The sequence below is a fragment of the Salvelinus namaycush genome, chromosome 3, assembly GCF_016432855.1.
Source record: "Salvelinus namaycush isolate Seneca chromosome 3, SaNama_1.0, whole genome shotgun sequence".
Taxonomy (NCBI): domain Eukaryota; kingdom Metazoa; phylum Chordata; class Actinopteri; order Salmoniformes; family Salmonidae; genus Salvelinus; species Salvelinus namaycush.
In genome coordinates this window covers 68,184,387-68,201,732 of record NC_052309.1, presented here as the reverse complement: position 1 = coordinate 68,201,732, position 17,346 = coordinate 68,184,387, and the positions used below count along the sequence as shown (strand labels likewise).

The window sequence follows — 17,346 nt, the reverse complement described above, 5'->3', positions numbered from 1 at the left end:
GGGAGAGGTGAGCGACCCAAACAGGGGTGGTGTGGATCCAATGATGTGTATACGTACCATTTGAGTGGAACAAGCAACAGTGAAGCGTGCGTTTTGATATGTCGGACCCAGCGGCACAGGCCTTGCAACCCCGGCTACATCAAGCTCAGTCTGGTGGGACTGCTGGGTCTAACGCTGCTGCGGTGGGATCTGGATCGGGGAACAGTGACCCAGTCAGACCAGGTCTTAGCCAACAACAGCGGGCGAGTCAGAAAAAAGCCCAAGTCAGATCTTTTCCACGGGCGAAAAAGCTCGAGAAACTCGGCGTCTTCTCCGCTTGCAAGGTAGCTAGCTAGCTAACGTTAGCTATATGGCTAGGCTAGCTAGCATAGCCAACTTCACCAAAACAATGACTAGCTAACTAGCCATTTCCCCTACCTGTATAACAGTCTCAACAAACAGAAACAAAACACCATTGTCATTTGCATTTGGTTTCTAACATGCAATAATAGCCTTCATGAATGTATATGGCGTAGCTAACGTTACTGTCAAGAATATAGTTAGCAACAGCAAGGTTAACCAACTTTGCTAGCTAGGCAGCCAACTAGCATGAGTCTTCTTTATGATGCAAGTGTGGGGCTTCTGATTTACTTTCCTCTTATCTTTAGGCTAGTGACACATGCAAGTGCAATGGCTGGAAGAACCCACAACCGCCGACTGCCACCCGAAGTATGGATTTACAGCAACAAGCGGCCAGCCTTAGCGAGTCCTGCCGCAGCTGCGGGCATGCCCTGGGTAGGCTGCCTTATGACTCAACACTAGTTTGAAGGATAGATACGCTTCATGATCACACTGAACCTAATGTCATCAATACACATAATATATAGAATGTGTATGCTATTCCATAATAGCAATTATGATAATATCAATTCCACAATGTAGGTTTCAGTCTCATCTCTTTATCGAGTGAGTAGTAAAGTTAACATACTTAGCTATACCCCCTTTAAAGGGGCAATCAGCAGTTGCTACATCCATTTGTGTACTTATAAATTAATGATATGTACCTATTGATTCTTGAAGAATATAACTTATAAATGCTTAATGAGCTTAGTTCAACTGTCGTACTCCATCAGAACCCAAAATATAAGCTTGTTTGTATTTTATGTTTATTTATTTAACCTTTATTTAACTAGGCCAGACAGTTAAGAATACATTCTTATTTACAATGATGGCCTACCAAAAGGCAAAAGGCCTGCAGGGACAGGATTAAAAATAAATTAAATAAAAATATAGGACAAAACACACATTACAACACAACACTATATAATGCGAGAACTAAAACAACAACATAGCATGGCAGCAACACATGACAACACAGCATGGTAACAACACAACATGACAACAACATGGTAGCAACACAACATGGCAGCAGCACAACATGGTAGCAGCACAAAACGGGTTACTAACATTATTGGGCACAGACAACAGCACAAAGGGCAAGAAGTTAGAGACAACAATACATCACACAAAGCAGCCACAACTGTCAGGAAGAGTGTCCATGATTGAGTCTTTGAATGAAGAGATTGAGATAAAGCTGTCCAGTTTTGAGTGTTTGTTGCAGCTCGTTCCAGTCGCTAGCTGCAGTGAACTGAAAAGACGAGCGACCCAGGGATGTGTGTGCGTTTTGGGGACCTTTAACAGAATGTGACTGGCAGAACTGGTGTTGTACGTGAAGGATGACGGCTGCAGTAGATATCTCAGATAGGGGGGAGTGAGGCCTAAGAGGGTTTTATAAATACGCATCAACCAGTGGGTCTTGTGACAGGTATACAGAGATGACCAGTTTACAGAGGAGTATAGAGTGCAGCGATGTGTCCTATAAGGAGCATTGGTGGCAAATCCGATGGCCGAATGGTAAAGAACATCTAGCCTCTCGAGAGCACCCTTACCTGCCGATCTATAAATTACATCTCCGTAATTTTTCTTGGTTAGGATGGTACACCGAAGGGTTAGTTTGGCAGCTGGGGTGAAAGAGGAGCGATTACGATAGAGGAAACCAAGTCTAGAACTTCATCCTGCAGCTTTGATATGTGCTGAGAGAAGGACAGTGTACTGTCTAGCCATATTCCCAAGTACTTGTATGAGTTGAAACAATGTAAATGTAAAGAAACACTATAGCCTAAAAACATGGGTAAAACTATCATTTTAATATCATGGATGGTCAGTCCTTGCAACCGTAGCTCTGTCTATGAATTTGAGAGTAGTTACATTTCTCCAGCCCCTTTCCTCAACTTTTTACCGAAACAGTGGCGGGGGGGTCCTTTGTCATTGTTTCAACTGCTGATTGACGCTTTAAGAGGCTGATCTGTTATTGAACCCCTCCTGTGCAGCGGCACATGTGTCCCACCTGGAGAACGTGTCCGAGGAGGAGATCAACAGGCTGCTGGGCATGGTGGTGGATGTGGAAAACCTCTTTATGTCTGTGCACAAGGAGGAGGACACGGACACCAAGCAGGTCTACTTCTACCTCTTCAAGGTATGACATCACTTCCCCCTCCATTCCAACCAGACAGACAAGTGTAGATGGCCATAACCTCTACTTTTCTGGCTTAGCACATCTTGACCCTCTCTCTCTCTTCGTCTCTATCCCCCCCAGCTGCTGAGAAAATGCATCTTGCAGATGAGTCAGCCGATAGTGGAGGGATCATTGGGGAGTCCCCCCTTTCAGAAGCCCAACATTGAGCAGGTAGTAACAGTCTCCTTTCCTACCTGTTTCTCAAGCTGTTCTTTCCTTCTTCCCCAACAGTAAAATACTTTTTGTACACGTTTGTTTTATTTTGTTCCTCAGGGAGTGTTGAACTTCGTTCAGTACAAATTCAGCCACCTGGCACCCAGAGAGAGGCAGACGATGTTTGAGCTCTCCAAGATGTTCCTCCTGTGCCTCAACTACTGGAAGCTGGAGACTCCCACACAGTTCCGCCAGCGGTCCCAGAAGGATGATGGCACAGCCTACAAAGTGGACTACACCAGGTGTGTGTGTGTGTGTGTGTGTGTGTGTGTGTGTGTGTGTGTGTGTGTGTGTGTGTGTGTGTGTGTGTGTGTGTGTGTGTGTGTGTGTGTGTGTGTGTGTGTGTGAGCCATGTGTTGTGGAAAATGTTTGTTTTTTTAAAGCAGCGTATTGCATCTTGATTTTTTGTTATTGTTGTATTGCATCTTGTTTATTTTCTGTTAATGTGGAGGTCTCACTGCAGCCTGCTCCTTTTGTTCCCATCAATAGTGACTCACAACTACTGTAATCTAATCTGTGTCTTGTTTCCCAGGTGGCTATGCTACTGCCATGTCCCCCAGAGTAACGACAGCCTGCCGCGCTATGAGACCACCCAGGTGTTTGGCCGCAGTCTGCTGAAGTCAATCTTCACCGTGACGCGCCGCCAGCTCCTGGAGAAGTTCCGAGTGGAGAAGGACAAGCTCCTACCAGAGAAACGCACACTCATCCTCACACACTTTCCCAAGTACGTGGTGTGCAACCAATCCGTAGTAATCCGCTCGGAATCAAAGTTGATACTTATTGTGTTTCTCCCTCGAGTTACAATCAAACCAAGATTCTGGAGTGAGTGAGATGGACGCTGTGTATCTGTGGCTTGTGACAAAGGGTTTGTGTCCCAGGTTTCTGTCTATGCTAGAGGAGGAGATCTATGGGGAAAACTCTCCCATCTGGGAGGCTGACTTCACCATGCCTGCCTCCGAGGGGGGCCAGCTGGGTCACCAGTTAGGTGAGGGGCACCTAAGTTACAACTAAATAAGTGGTTCTCATAAGATCCATAAAGGCACTTATAGGTTGTACAACATGTAATGTATGATTTCCCGCTCTCCATTTTCAATAATTCTGTCTGGTTTCGGTCATTGTCCTGTGTTTCTGATCCTGGCAGTGATCAGCCCTGCTGCAGTGTCGGGCTCGCCCTCCTTCTCTAAGGGCATGAACAGTGGCTCTTCGCTAGGCAGTCTGGGGCTGGACTCTGGCGTGGCCGAGCCCGTAACAGGTCAGTAACTCTGGCAACCCCGCCAAGCTAACTTTTGCTTTGTACTGGGTGTGAAGTAATAGCTGACGTTTGTTATTATGTCTTATCTTTTCGTGTGGGAGCTTTTATTTCCCATGCCTCTGTGGGATAGCCTCAGGCACACAAACAGCATCTAAATGAATGGTGGTTATAGTCATGTGTTGTACTGTCTCTCCTCAGGAGAGAAGAGGAAGCTTCCAGAAGTTCTGACCCTGGAGGACGCTAAGAGGATCAGAGTGATGGGAGACATCCCGATGGAGTTGGTCAACGAGGTCATGATGACCGTCACTGACCCGGCTGCCATGTTGGGCCCAGAGGTACGTGCTTCCCAAGACTGAGACGCATCATTCGCCAGTGCAACATGGATATTTATGTTGACTGCGGATATGTTTTATCTAGTCTTAACATCTAAGTATGGAAACTGGATGTTTGTTAGAATGAATATAATAATTGACTGCGTTGATAATCACTCTCTGCTAGACGAGTCTGCTGTCTGCCAATGCTGCTCGTGATGAGACAGCCAGGTTAGAGGAGAGGCGGGGCATCATAGAGTTCCATGTCATAGGGAACTCTCTTTCCCAGAAATCCAACAAGAAGATTCTGATGTGGCTGGTGGGCTTGCAGAACGTCTTCTCCCACCAGCTGCCTCGCATGCCCAAAGAGTACATCACACGTCTAGTGTTTGACCCGTACGTAGACATTTGAACGGTTTCTCTCACCTGTACCCCGTCTTCAGTGAAGCCTCTTGAAATGACCTTATTGTGACCCTTTCTCTCCTCTCTCTCTGGACCGTTCACTGTCCAGGAAGCACAAGACTCTGGCCCTAATCAAAGATGGCCGTGTCATCGGGGGGATCTGTTTCAGGATGTTCCCCACCCAGGGCTTCACTGAGATCGTCTTCTGTGCCGTCACATCCAACGAGCAAGTCAAGGTATGGACGCACCTCTCCTTCACATACAACAGCAAAAATACTGAAATCATTTATCTGGGTCAGTTGGACTTAATGGCTTGTTATTGTACTTACGGTATCTGTCAGAGTTTGAATGTATGTTGGACTAAGAGCCCAACATTTTCCCCTGATTGTTTTCCATTGTGGTTTCAGGGCTACGGTACTCACCTGATGAACCACCTAAAGGAGTACCACATCAAGCACAGCATCCTGTACTTCCTCACCTACGCTGATGAGTACGCCATTGGCTACTTCAAGAAGCAGGTATGGTATAGGATGATAGCATGTACCTCCCTCTCTTCCTCACCTCTCCTTTGACCTCTCTCCTCTGGCTCTTTTTGCCATTGCAGGGTTTTTCCAAAGACATCAAAGTGACTAAGAGTCGTTACCTTGGTTACATCAAGGACTACGAGGGGGCTACCCTCATGGAGTGTGAGCTAAATCCCAGAATCCCCTACACAGAGCTCTCTCATATCATCAAGAGGCAGAAAGAGGTGAGAGGACTCTCTGTAGGAAGTCCTCCCATTGTGGGGGGGCACAGGTTGAGGTGAATGTCAGTGGAAGGTTATGCATCTCTGGATCTTTCTCCATCTGTTGATGAAAGGACAGTGTTAATGTCCATGTTGGTGTGTTTTGGTCAACATGTCCCTGTGTTTCCATGACTGGTCAGATCATTAAGAAGCTGATTGAGAGGAAGCAGAGCCAGATCAGGAAGGTATACCCAGGACTCACCTGCTTCAAAGAGGGGGTACGGCAGATCCCTGTGGAGAGCATCCCTGGCATCAGTAAGTGGGTGTGGGTCCTTTTAATACCTTGTTCAGGGTATAGACTATTAATGCCATGTCTGATGTCATGTTTTAATTATTCTCTCTCCCTAGGAGAGACAGGCTGGAAGCCCAGTGCAAAGGAGAAAGTGTAAGCTGAATGTTTGGTCTATCAGGAAATAAAAAAATGATGTGCAGTATTGTCATAAAACAACTGGCAGCCTTTACAATCACACTCACCTGTCATTGAATTGATATATTATTACCTATCCTGTCTTGTAGGAAAGAGTTGAAAGACCCTGACGTGTTGTACAACATGCTGAAGAATCTCCTGGCCCAGGTCAAGGTAAAACACTGACACGCACCGATACAACCCAGTGTTCAACCTTAGGAGTGGTCAGACAGCGTCTGTGTCCCAAATGGCAACCTATTCCCTATATAATCCCTGATCAAAGGCCTCCCGAGTGGCGCAGCGGTCTAAGGCACTGCATCGCAGTGCTAGCTGTGTCACTACAGATCCTACGAACCGGGAGACCCATGAGGCGGCGCACAATTGGCTTCCGGGTTAAGTGAGGGCTTCCGGGTTAAGTGAGCAGTGTGTCAAAAAAGCAATGCGGCTTGGCGGGGTCGTGTTTCGGAGGACGCACGGCTCTTGACCTTCGTCCGTATGGGAGTTGCAGCGATAGGACAAGACTGTAACTACCAATTGGATACCACGACATTGGGGAGTTAAAGGGGGTCAAAAAAATGTTGCATCCCTGATCGAAAGTAGTAGACTCAGTAGGGAATAGGGGACCATTTGGGATTCAGACTGAAAGTCATAACAACTGTGTGGTTGTGTTCCTCTCCCAGACTCACCCTGATGCCTGGCCCTTCATGGAGCCTGTGAAAAAGACTGAGGCTCCAGACTACTACGAGATCATACGCTTCCCCATTGGTGAGTATATCATCTGCTCATTATTCCCTGGCTTGTTCATATGTCCCAGCCATGACAATTATCTACCTATTTGAACTCATTTTGATATTAAAATAGAAAAAAAGCATTCCATGTTTCACCAACTCAATGCGCTTTTAATTGCAAGTCCGTCTGGATATGTCAGTAAACCCGCTGAAGGAATATTTCAACTATAGCCTACGTGTCCCCCTCTCCTCTCTCCCTCCTTCCTGTAGATCTGAAGACCATGACGGAGAGGCTGAAGAACAGATACTATGTGACCAAGAAGCTGTTCATAGCAGACCTGCAGCGCGTCATTACCAACTGCCGTGAATACAACCCACCGGACAGCGAGTACTGCAAGTGTGCCAACACACTGGAGAAGTTCTTCTACTTTAAGCTGAAGGAAGGGGGCTTGATCGAGAAGTGAAGCGCGGGTCACAGGTCACCATGCACAGCGGCCCCACTGCGGAACAGCAGGAAGGAGCGCTCGTGGACACTCACTCACACACACTGTCTTGTGATGACATAGTCAGGGGGTCATTGCTAGCCATATTCCAACCCTTTTTCCCTCGTCTTTTCTTTTAGGAAGCCTTTATTAATGGCAGTGCGTGTTTATGCATGTTATATTTATATTACTGGTGGGTGAAGGGAACTGTGGGGGTGTAACAACAACATTTGGAGGTAATTGGAAAGGCTCTATGGGCGAGTTAAGTTTGTTAATGTGTCGAAATGACTCCATCAATCCCTCTCTCCCTCTCCGTTTTGTCTCTCTCTATCCCTGTCTCACTACCCTCTGTAGTATAGCATCTCTCTGTGTGTTGCTGTCTCATTCTGGTTTCATTCTTGCTCCAAGTGACTCATAGAAGGAGCTGTAACGTATTCCTGTACCAAAACGACTGGTCCCACAGCAGATCATGTCAAACTCTCCACATAGGTAACGTTCAAATTATAGGATGGCATTTTCACGGAATTGTTTCTCAACCGGATAAAATAATGCCCGCTTAGACATTCACACTCACAGCTCCTCCAGATGGGAGTTGTATTTTTGGTACTGACGTGGAGACGTGAGTAGGCTGGACTTGGGGACCTACGCCGTTGTTGCCTTCCTGTACTGACATACACTTGAAAAGAGGCCAGTAGACTCGGAGGGTAGAAATACAATGTGCCCTTGAGTTAGAAGACGAGACCTGTTCAGACTCGCATTGTCAAAGTCAGGTTGCAGTCACAGATAATGTCCGCGTTCCAGGCTGACTACATCGCAGACGCCTGCCACACCTCACAAGGCCCGGATAGGTATTTAGCAATAATTTAACCACATCATGTAACAGGACACGCTAACCATTGGTTGATACAATGCAACAACTGAAATGTAGTCAGCCTGAAGCGTGACCATAGATGTCCCTGTCTGACATTGCATTATGTTGGATTTGGCATCATGTGATTGGTCAGTAGAAAAACGTGCAACTCTCCTATACGTTTCATCTTTCTGGTTGCCCTCGAATAATGTCCCCACAACTACTGTATGTTGAACTTTATATTTATTTATTATTTCACCTGAACAGTATAATGAAAACCTACCGCTACATTTGAAGATACTTAGGCCTAATGTTAGTGTAGTTGTGTACTGTTAGTGTACTGTTCTTGTCCCATTCTCTTCTGGGCCAGTATGGCCATGTCACTGATCTCAAACATGGTTGTTTTTCTTGGGGAAACATCAGAGATGGCGTAGTAGTGTGTCATTGGTGTTTTAATGGTGTTGTCTGATCTGAGGGTATTCTCTGGAATCCCAGACCAAGGGCAACAGCAGGAGTGTTGTTAATGCGGGAGCCAACCCGTCTGCCTAGGGAGGCTACTCTGAGGGTTACTGGCCACCCTTTTGTTTAGGTTTCTGCTCGTCCTAGAAATAACCTGTTTCTGATGGAAGCACAGGATCCAACCACAGTGGTAAACATGACCGTTCGGTTTGTCAGTATTTCGCTGAAAGGCCATAGAGCCCTGTCAATACAGTATGTAGGTGTTGCACAGCACTTACCCTCCCTGCTGGGTTTGTCTCTTCTATGGTGGATATGCATTGTGTTATTATGATAATGGCAGACAAACACACACAAAACAAGTGTCCGGTTTGGTGTTCACTCCATACTCACAAGCAGTATCGCATGATGGAGAACTATAATCTGCATCAATTTCTGTTGTTTTTACTGAGATGGCCACGGCTATTCACACAAACCTACTTCTTGGTCATGGTCGGTGTCTGATTGTCTGCCTTTTGAGAGGCCTTTGGTTCTCTGCTATTTTGTCAAACGTTTTGGGGGAAATGACTGGTCTGTGCTGGGTGGTTGAGTATTCCACTGAACTGTTGTGTGTGTTTGTACTTGAATCATGACTAGCTTTGAGCAACTAAAGTGATGTCAATGTTTCGTTATTCAGGGTTGTCAGTTATGTATCTCTCAATCTACCTATGTATGCTGCATAAAGATTCTGAAAATACTGTGTGAGTGAAATGTTAAAATATTAGGACTGCTACAGTTTCTTTTAGTTATATGGTTTGAAGAGCTCTTTACTGTAATACTGTTCATGAAAATAAAGTTTTTATAGTCAAATATTTCTGTGCTTATTATTGTCTTTTATAAGATGGCAACTAGTTACAGTATACACAGTTGTTTTGTGTTATGTTCCAGTAACCATGTAGTGTTGTTTATTTAGTAGGTGTGACCATAAGGTTTATTCAGGCTGTTTAAATGCCATTCAGACATGCTGTACTTGTGTTTCTCATGGTGTCTTGCAGTTTTGTTTTCCTGATGTCACAACTGGTAAGAATGGGGCCCATTGAGGGCTCTGGGTGCTTTGTCAGGCTAAGAGAAATCTGCAACAGCTTTCTCCTGGACTGCAGATAATTACAGACATACCAGTCCCTCTCAGTACAATACCACTAGATTAACACATCTGCAATTTGGTAGATTTCGGAACTGATACGGCTCCTTACGTGTATTAATATCCCTACAACTCTTCTAATCTTCCTATAATTCACATCCTTGTGTCACTTATTTTACTTAGACATACTTTGTTGGCCCTCAAGAACTCCCTTGAATAGGACCCCTTTTTCACAAGAGAAGGAAGTGCTTTTGGTTTCATTTTTCTGTTTGGGTGTCAGCGGGGTGGAGCATTATCAGTGAAAACCCCTCTGTACTCAGAACCTGGTCACAACGGACCATGGACATTGTCTGCTGCTGATCCAAAACATAGAGCTGCTTCAGAAACACTTGGTGAGCTGAGTTTGAATATGGCTTGACTTAATCTATAGCTGACTGCCACAAATGGTGGTAGTAATAAGTTGTAGTACTGCAGGGACATTTGCAGTGTGTATTACATTTCAGTTTTAAAATAGCCTTGTGGTGCACTGCCTTTAGTCTAATGAATGTTTTTATTTCTAAGGATAAGGAGTTGTGTGTGGACCAATAGACCAGTAGGATGGCAGACCTTGAGCTGTATGAGTACCAGGAGGAGGTGGTTCAGAGGGCTCTCCGGGGGGAGAACGTCATCATCTGGCTGCCCACCGGAGGAGGAAAGACACGGGCTGCTGTGTATGTGGCCAAAAAACATCTGGAGAATAACCCTGGAGCTAAGGTGGTTGTGCTGGTCAACAAGGTAGGTAGGGAGGGGTTACTAGAGCTTTGGGCCTATTTAGCAGATGTTTCAGAGTAACTGGCCAGGTAACTGACCCATCTGTGTAATTGTATCTAGGTAGTCTGACCTTTTATTATAGGTGTGTTGTTAATTCTATACAAAATCAGAAAATAAAGGTTCCACTATTCCTGGGGAAACCATGGCTAACTGTTGTTGACATGATGTTTTCCAGGTTCATTTGGTTGACCAACACTACAACAAAGAGTTCAACCCCTACCTGGGTCGGGACTATAGCCTGGTGTCTATCAGTGGGGACTGTGACCAGAAGGACTTCTTTGGCTGTGAGGTCAAGAACTCTGACCTGGTCATCTGTACAGCACAGATACTGGAGAATGCCCTGACCAACCAGGAGGAGGGAAAACATGTCGAGCTCTCACGTGAGTGGCTACTCTGCTGCCTTCCACATAGTGAATCATGGTATTGCTGTGAGGTGTGTGTAGTACACACTACTTGTTACTGATTTATTTAGAAGTTAGGCTGTTGTAAGATGGCTCCCAGACTTTGTTCCACTGTGCACAAGTAGCCCTTGGTATCAATCACAATTGACAGACCCGTCATGATAAAGAGTATCTACACCTGACACAGTAAAGCCCTGGAACCTAAGCTAACACACTTAAAAGACTGGTCCATATCTTAGGTTTAAACCATATGTTGAACGAGTATACAGTAAAACCATTGGATTCCATTGAGTTCACAATACCATTGGGTTCCTTTCTCCCAACCATAGAGTTCACTCTGCTGATCATTGATGAGTGCCACCACACTCATAAGGAGGGTGTCTACAATAAGATCATGGGGCGCTACGTGGCACAGAAGCTGAAGGGGGAGAGGCGGCTGCCGCAGATCCTGGGCCTCACTGCCTCTCCTGGGACAGGGGGAGCCAAGAGCATCAAAGGAGCTGTGGAGCATGTGCTGCAGGTCAGTTTCTCTCTCTCCGGTGGTCTTTACATGCTATTTATTCAGCCCCAACTTTCATCCTGAGTAAAAAAATGAATAATGTCTCTCATCGAACCCTTTACATTCACCCTTTACATTTAGCTCATTTCATTATTTATGGCCTTCAGATTTGTGCCAACCTGGACTCAGTGATTGTGTCATCTAAAGTGTACGCCCCTGAGCTGAAGAAAAAGGTCCCCAGACCCAGGAAAAGGTTTGACATCGTTGACAGAAGACCTCAGGTGAGTTCAATTCCGTTCTGTAAACATAGAGCCTTTGAACTTGAGAGCTGTATTGGTTTGAATTCAACAAACTCCTGTTGTTTTGTCTCAGGACCCATTTGGGGATCACCTGAAGTTCATGATGCAGCTAATCCATGACTTCATGGCCTTAGGGCCTGACTTTCCTGTCAGGGACTTTGGCACGCAGGAGTACGAGGCAGATGTGGTGATTCTGGAGAAGAAGGGTAAATTATCCTCTTAATATGAATTAATGCCACATCATAGAACCTAAGCATAGGAACTATTTTCATGCACCAAATCACACAAGGAACCTTCCTCAGTCAATACCAGAGTTTTGAATACTGCATTAAAACCTATTTTGGATGTGTGTTTCCTGGTGTAGGTGTGACAGACAGGAACAGACTGCTGGCCCAGTGTGCTCTCCACCTGCGTCAGTACAACGACGCCCTGCTCATCAACGACACTGTGCGCATGGTGGATGCCTTTAGGGTCCTTGAGTCCTACTATAGTACCAAGAGCTCCACCGCCATGGATGGAACCGACTTCTTCCTGCTTGGACTCTACCAGGGTGAGAACCTGCAATTCTCTTGTAACAATCTCTCTGACTTTCTCACAAACTGTATGCGTGTGATTCTCTGGAATATTAAGGGTATAGGAAGTTCAACTTCTGAACGTTGATAGTCAGTGTTCTGTTCCTCAACAGAAAACGAGGTGGAGCTGAGGAAACTGTCAGGCGATGCCCGGTTTGAAAACCCTAAAATGGGGAAGCTTCAGAAGACCCTGCTGGAGCAGTTTGACCAGGGTGGGCACTCCAGAGGGATCCTGTTCTCAAAGACCCGTAAAAGCACCCACTGCTTGTATGACTGGGTGTCCAACAACCCAGCACTGCAGCGTGCTGGTATCAGAGCAGCCATTCTGACTGGTGCTGGCAATGGCATCAATTACATGACCCAGGTAACTTGACATTAAACTTGTGGAGGTATAGAAAGGTGGGTTGGAAAGTGCCGAGACCTGTGTCATACCAACAACTGACCTCTGTTTGTGTGTTTCTGTGGGTGCGCTTGTAGAATGAGCAGAAGGACACAATCCACAACTTCCGCCGGGGCTCCCTCAACCTTCTGATCTCCACCAGCGTAGCCGAGGAGGGCCTGGACATCCCAGAATGCAACCTGGTGGTGCGCTATGGGCTGCTGACCAATGAGATCGCACAACAGCAGGCCAGTGGCCGGGCTCGGGCGAGTGACAGTGTTTACTCTGTGGTGGCCCAGGCGGGGGGGCGGGAGGTGCGTCGGGAACTCCTCAATGAATGTCTGGAGGACTTGACTGGCAGGGCCATCGACGAAGTGCAGAGGATGGAGCGCAGGGAGTTCCAAATGAAGGTAAGGTGATTCCTCATGGTGGTGAGGCTGGTATCTCTCTTTATGTTCTACCCCTGCATGTCTCTAATCACTTTGGAAAAAAAGGACAGACCTACACTCACTCACTTCCCTTTTTTCCAGGATATGCCTTTTGAACCCGGCACCCAAATGTTTTTTGTTACTATAAACTTTTGAGTTGCAAACGCCCGTTCCTCATTATCAAATCTTGTTTTCACTTGATTTCTTCTTTCTCTGCCTCCCCTATTAGATCACTGATCTCCAGACAGAAGCGTTGTTGACCAGACAGTTGACAGAGCAGTTGAAGATCAAGAAGAGGAGTCGTTTCAGTGCTGCTACGGTTCAGCTCTCGTGTCGAGGCTGTTTTGTGCCCGTGGCCTTCGGTAATGACATTAAAGTCATTGAAAACGCACACCATGTCAACATCAACCCTGGCTTTGAGTAAGTTGTGCTTCTCTAATGTCTGTCCTGATACTGTCACAAGACTTATTAGTCCACATTGTAAGGCAAAAAAAGCACATATTTGAAGTGGTTTTGCATCAGTGTGTGTGAGGAGGTAACCTTTGCATGTGTGTTTGTTTTCAGGAGGTACTATAAAACCGGTGGGCAGCCCGCGCTAAAGACTTTCGAGGACTGGGAGCCTGGCCGTGTGATTAGCTGTGCTGCCTGTGGCAAGGTGAGGTTGACCTTTAATCTCTAGCTTTTTATTTTAGGCCGAGGCTGCGGATCCGTAGGCATATATTTTGCCTAGTGGCGCTCACTGTTGAGTTGTGGCCACATGAGAGAAAAATGCAGCCATTTGCACAATCATCCTAAAACCTGAGGTGGTGTTTTTTGTCTTACAGTAACGTTATGCTATGCTATTACACTAAGTGGACAAAACATTATGAACACCTGCTCTTTCCGTCACATCGACTGACCAGGTGAATTCAGGTGGAAGTTACAATTCCTTATTGATGTCACTCATTAAATCCACTTCAATCAGTGTAGATGAAAGGGAGGAGACATGTTAAAGAATGATTTTTAAGCCTTGAGTGTGTGCCATTCAGAGGTGAATGGGCAAGACAACAGATTTTAAGTGCCTTTGAAGGGGGTATGGTACTAGGTGCCAGGCGTACCGGTTTGCGTGTTTAAAGAACTGCAACGCTGCTGGGTTTTTCACGCTCAACAGTTTCCTGTGTGTATCAAGAATGGTCCACCACCCAAAGGACATCTAGCCAACTTCACATAACTGTGGGAAGCATTGGAGTCAACATGGGCCAGCATCCCTGTGGAACCCTTTCGACACCTTGTAGAGTTCATGCCCCGACGAATTGAGGCTGTTCTGAGGGCAAAAGGGGGTGCAACTCAATATTATGAATGTGTTCCTAATGTTTTGTACACTCAGTATTGTTCATAACAGAACTGAATATACACTATCATAATGTGATCTTGCAGACATTGATTCAGCTTTGATCTCCCTTTATTAAACGAGCACCATTCGCCAGACTAGCCTGTTCTATACGATTAGAACAGAGACTGTACGTAAGTACAGAATCCTGCACATGCGCAGAAACTTCGGAACCTTTAGCCCCTGGGAAGAAAGGTCCAGGAAAAGTTGGATCAGCAGCCATTCCGTTTATCTTATGGTACTATGATTATTCGATTGTCTTTTAATATGCTTAAATATGGAAATCTACAACAGTATATTTGTTTATATATTTATGTCTGAACAGCAATGGGGAATGGAGATGGTATATAAGAAGATTGCCCTGCTGCCCATTCTGGCCATCGAGAACTTTGCCATGGAGACTCCGGAGGGAAGAAAATTAGCCAAGAAGTGGAAGAACGTTGAGTTTGAAGTGGAGGAGTTTAACTTCACCACATACTGTCATAACAAATTCCCTAACATGTGCGATTGATACGCTATTACACTGGAAGAAGGACTGTAAACTGGGGTTTTCATGGTGTTTCCACCTCGTACTGTTTTCACCTTTACACTAATCTTCTCTTCCTTTCTCTCTCTGTCTGTCTCTGTTGCTTAGTCTCGACTGCTTTTGTGTTACTTATGCATGATCATGAAGTGTGTCATAGTCCTATGACAGGGGGAGAGATGCAGTGCCTTGGGTATGGTTGGCCCTGTTAAATCAGGTCTGGCCAGGCCTCCACACTGCTATAGGCAGTGTGATGCTGCAGCGTGCTAAAGCATGTTACACAATGGTCAGGGTTAGAATTAGCGCGTCAGCTTTGTTTATGCCCAAGGTCCTCTCTCCCTCTCTTTCCCTCCATCTCTCTCTCCTGGGTTTCTTCTGCTCCATCGCAGCCAAGCAGAAACATATGAACTTAGCACCCCTGTTCTAACAGGAACTCAAATGATCTGTTTTTCTATTTTTAGCAAAGTAATATCAGCATGGTCCATATCTTGTCATGAATCTGCACTGTCTTTGTTTTAGATTGAACCTGAAACATATACCTTTTGCCTGATACTCTTTGATACTTGATGCTACTTGATCATGTATGAAACATTTTCAAATTGATATTTCAATATATTCCACAGGTGTACTATTTTAATGTGTGTTCACAAGGGTGTACATTTCCTTGCCTAAAACGAATGAAATGATCTACTGTAATTATTATTTTTATTCTTGATAAATAATTTGGCATTATTTGTCTGAACATGTCTATATTGAATGTTATAAATGAAAAATAAAAGAATAATATATAACTACTAGATAATAGAAGTATATAGATTTCACCTTCATTCCTGTCTTCATAAACTCTTCCACAAGATGGCGATCTTTGCCTTTCAATGTCTACTTCCATACCTGCAGTAGAGGGAGCTCATGGTTTTAGATTCCCTCCTTCCCTAATCCGTGCCCTTTAGTTTAGTATTGGGAGAGATATTTAGTTTAGTATGGGGAGAGATATTTAGTTTAGTGTGGGGAGAGATATTTAGTTTAGTATGGGGAGAGATATTTAGTTTAGTATTGGGAGAGATATTTAGTTTAGTATGGGGAGAGATATTTAGTTTAGAATTGGGAGAGATATTTAGTTTAGTGTGGGGAGAGATATTTAGTTTAGTATGGGGAGAGATATTTAGTTTAGTATGGGGATAGATATTTAGTTTAGAATTGGGAGAGATATTTAGTTTAGTGTGGGGAGAGATATTTAGTTTAGAATTGGGAGAGATATTTAGTTTAGTATGGGGAGAGATATTTAGTTTAGTGTGGGGAGAGATATTTAGTTTAGTGTGGGGAGAGATATTTAGTTTAGTGTGGGGAGAGATATTTAGTTTAGTATGGGTAGAGATATTTAGTTTAGTATGGGGAGAGATATTTAGTTTAGTGTGGGGAGAGATATTTAGTTTAGTGTGGGGAGAGATATTTAGTTTAGTATGGGGAGAGATATTTAGTTTAGTGTGGGGAGAGATATTTAGTTTAGTGTGGGGAGAGATATTTAGTTTAGTATGGGGAGAGATATTTAGTTTAGTATGGGGAGAGATATTTAGTTTAGTATGGGGAGAGTATGGGGAGAGATATTTAGTTTAGTGTGGGGAGAGATATTTAGTTTAGTATGGGGAGAGATATTTAGTTTAGTATGGGGAGAGATATTTAGTTTAGTATGGGGAGAGATATTTAGTTTAGTATGGGGAGAGATATTTAGTTTAGTATGGGGAGAGATATTTAGTTTAGTATAGGGAGAGATATTTAGTTTAGTATGGGGAGAGATATTTAGTTTAGTATGGGGAGATATATTTAGTTTCGTATGGGGAGAGATATTTAGTTTAGTGTGGGGAGAGATATTTAGTTTAGTGTGGGGAGAGATATTTAGTTTAGTATGGGGAGAGATATTTAGTTTAGTATGGGAAGAGATATTTAGTTTAGTATGGGGAGAGATATTTAGTTTAGTGTGGGGAGAGATATTTAGTTTAGTGTGGGGAGAGATATTTAGTTTAGTGTGGGGAGAGATATTTAGTTTAGTATGGGGAGAGATATTTAGTTTAGTATGGGGAGAGATATTTAGTTTAGTATGGGAAGAGATATTTAGTTTAGTGTGGGGAGAGATATTTAGTTTAGTGTGGGGAGAGATATTTAGTTTAGTATGGGGAGAGATATTTAGTTTAGTGTGGGGAGAGATATTTAGTTTAGTATGGGGAGAGATATTTAGTTTAGTGTGGGGAGAGATATTTAGTTTAGTATGGGGAGAGATATTTAGTTTAGTATGGGGAGAGATATTTAGTTTAGTATGGGAAGAGATATTTAGTTTAGTATGGGGAGAGATATTTAGTTTAGTGTGGGGAGAGATATTTAGTTTAGTATGGGGAGAGAAATTTAATTTAGTATGGGGAGAGATATTTAGTTTAGTATGGGGAGAGATATTTAGTTTAGTATGGGGAGATATATTTAGTTTAGTATGGGGAGATATATTTAGTTTCGTATGGG

At 44.3% G+C, this 17,346-nt stretch overlaps 2 protein-coding genes across 2 annotated transcripts; both read left to right on the top strand.

Moving 5' to 3' along the window:
- The first annotated feature begins 65 nt into the window (after positions 1-65).
- On the top strand, positions 66-9,289 carry LOC120035880 (histone acetyltransferase KAT2A). Its single transcript, XM_038982347.1, has 18 exons — positions 66-323; positions 648-774; positions 2,370-2,515; positions 2,636-2,725; positions 2,828-3,009; positions 3,300-3,491; positions 3,646-3,752; positions 3,909-4,019; positions 4,218-4,354; positions 4,518-4,726; positions 4,842-4,968; positions 5,140-5,250; positions 5,337-5,480; positions 5,657-5,771; positions 5,865-5,901; positions 6,033-6,096; positions 6,603-6,687; positions 6,921-9,289. Exons 1-18 carry the CDS (start codon positions 99-101, stop codon positions 7,112-7,114), a joined length of 2,403 nt encoding a protein of 800 aa, XP_038838275.1. The 5' UTR covers positions 66-98; the 3' UTR covers positions 7,115-9,289.
- Positions 9,290-9,837: 548 nt separating this feature from the next.
- Positions 9,838-15,635, top strand: LOC120035870 (probable ATP-dependent RNA helicase DHX58). The gene is made up of 12 exons (XM_038982339.1): positions 9,838-9,950; positions 10,120-10,332; positions 10,544-10,748; positions 11,099-11,289; positions 11,436-11,549; positions 11,641-11,773; positions 11,932-12,117; positions 12,253-12,503; positions 12,617-12,928; positions 13,176-13,366; positions 13,511-13,601; positions 14,641-15,635. The coding sequence occupies exons 2-12, from the start codon at positions 10,156-10,158 to the stop codon at positions 14,824-14,826; spliced, it is 2,037 nt and encodes a 678-aa protein (XP_038838267.1). The 5' UTR covers positions 9,838-9,950; positions 10,120-10,155; the 3' UTR covers positions 14,827-15,635.
- The last annotated feature ends 1,711 nt before the right edge of the window (positions 15,636-17,346 follow it).